Below are 1866 nucleotides of genomic sequence, written 5' to 3'. Positions count from 1 at the left end.
TGTTCCAGGAGTGGCTCCGTCACACACTAACGTCATTAGTTTGTTATCATTACTAAGGTGCAGGACTGATTTTTACCCCTTTTTTTTCACATCATGTCTCCTGATGGATCTGTTTTTATCTCGCTCTGAAGCACAGAGGAGTGTCAGAGGTGAGCTTGTTTCAACTAATTTTTATGATGTGGTCTCATTTAAGGACTCAAAAATTTTGTGAATGAAGCCGATATTTCAATTAAAATACATAAGTAAAAATATTTATCCGAGTATAGTACTACCCTCCAACTTTATGGATGAGTTCATGGATTTAATTTTACATATTATACTTGAATAAATTCCGTAAATCTGCACCTTTTCAGTTCTAAGATTTGACGTACGAAGACATAAAGCAGATGAGCTCAGATTTTACTTAGAGGACCTCTGTCACAAGTAAACCTAATTATTGTGTTTTTAAATCAACCAGAAGAGGCAGAACTGTCATTACCAGAAACTCACTTCACTGTAATTTTGGTAGAATTCCACTGAATCACAGTAAAACAGCAAACATATCGTTTCTCATAAAACAAATGTGCTGGACAGAGGAGCAGCCCTCCTTTCAGGGAGTTGTGTTTGGGAATGCAACACAAGATTCTTGCTGAGCTGAAACTTGGCTTCAACAGATGCAGTAAATCCTTCTTATCAGCCTGAACAAGACGTTTGGAAACTCAAGAAGAAAGTGTTTTGATCGACAACATTGTGGCCTCTGATATTCAACCACTTCAAGCTGCTTCCTGCTCGCAGGAGCAATTAAACCATTTGATCCAGTTTGACTCCACCACTGACACCAGAACCCCCAACATTAAGTCTGAGCATGTCGACCAAGAGGAAAAACTAGGTTCATCCAAACATGGACACGCCCTTTTTTCTGTTAGGCTCGTGYTTTCTCCAAAACACGCTCTGGTCTTTTACCAGAGCAAAACTGGAACTCAACCGCATCACGGTGACACAATCCCGAGCTTTACGAGATAATTTACTGTTTGGTTTGTTTCTCAAAATAAAACTGAAGTTGTATCATCTTMTGACCATGGATGAGTCATTGCTGACCAAGGAGGAGGTCAGAAAMACACGAAAATAAAAACACAAACATTTCCTTCCAGCTTTCCCTCAAAAGTGAATCATTTTGTTGTCAAAGTGTCGTTATAACTGTTACAGCTGGGAGTTTATAGTATTATTAGCTTTTATTTGGTATTACATTACAGCATTTCCCAGAAAACAAAGCAGCAGCAGTGTTTTTACCTCTCCTGTGATAAACCGACTAGACTGCGGCCGTCTACGCTCAACAACTGGTCGCCGGCTGCCAAACGGCCATCCTGCACAAACAACACAATCAGTCACTGTGAGGCTGTTTTTATCTGGTTTATTTTATATTTCAGAAACAAAACTCACCATGTCAGCTGCTCCACCTTTGACAACAGATTTGATGTAGATGCCCAGCTTCTCCTGACCAGCACCCTGCACACACACAGGCACACACAGAGACAAGAGAATACATTTAAAGCAGCTAAATGACAGGAAGGGTTTAAAGACACAGTATGTGAAATACTACATAATACTGCAAAAAGGCTAAACTAACCTAGAAAATCTTCAAGGTATTACATCGCCCGCTGCCTTTCTTACCAATATTTCAAACAAATGCAATCAGCTGGTGCTCAGAGTTTGTGTGGAAGATGACTCTCAGCTACTACCACACCAAATGTTAGGTTAGGATCTGTAGAAATGACTGAGTTAGTCATTCCTGTGATTTGGTTGATTAGCTTGAACCGAGCCGACTCCAGAAGGTAATCACTTATAGATGTGTTTTAATAAAATCCATGCTCGTTTTATATATATATA

At 39.6% G+C, this 1866-nt stretch overlaps 1 protein-coding gene across 2 annotated transcripts in view; it reads right to left on the bottom strand.

Moving 5' to 3' along the window:
* The window catches only part of LOC106511082 (afadin), a gene marked incomplete at its 5' end in the record, with an annotated part of 12526 nt that overhangs the window by 9613 nt on the left and 1047 nt on the right, over positions 1–1866 (bottom strand). For both annotated transcript variants that reach the window (XM_013999825.1, XM_013999827.1), the window contains 2 exon segments: positions 1270–1343; positions 1420–1485. In XM_013999825.1, coding sequence (XP_013855279.1) covers positions 1270–1343; positions 1420–1485 — 140 coding nt within the window.

The sequence above is a fragment of the Austrofundulus limnaeus genome, unplaced genomic scaffold (assembly GCF_001266775.1).
Source record: "Austrofundulus limnaeus strain Quisiro unplaced genomic scaffold, Austrofundulus_limnaeus-1.0 Scaffold2496, whole genome shotgun sequence".
Taxonomy (NCBI): Eukaryota; Metazoa; Chordata; class Actinopteri; order Cyprinodontiformes; family Rivulidae; genus Austrofundulus; species Austrofundulus limnaeus.
This window is presented reverse-complemented; position numbering and strand designations above follow the sequence as displayed.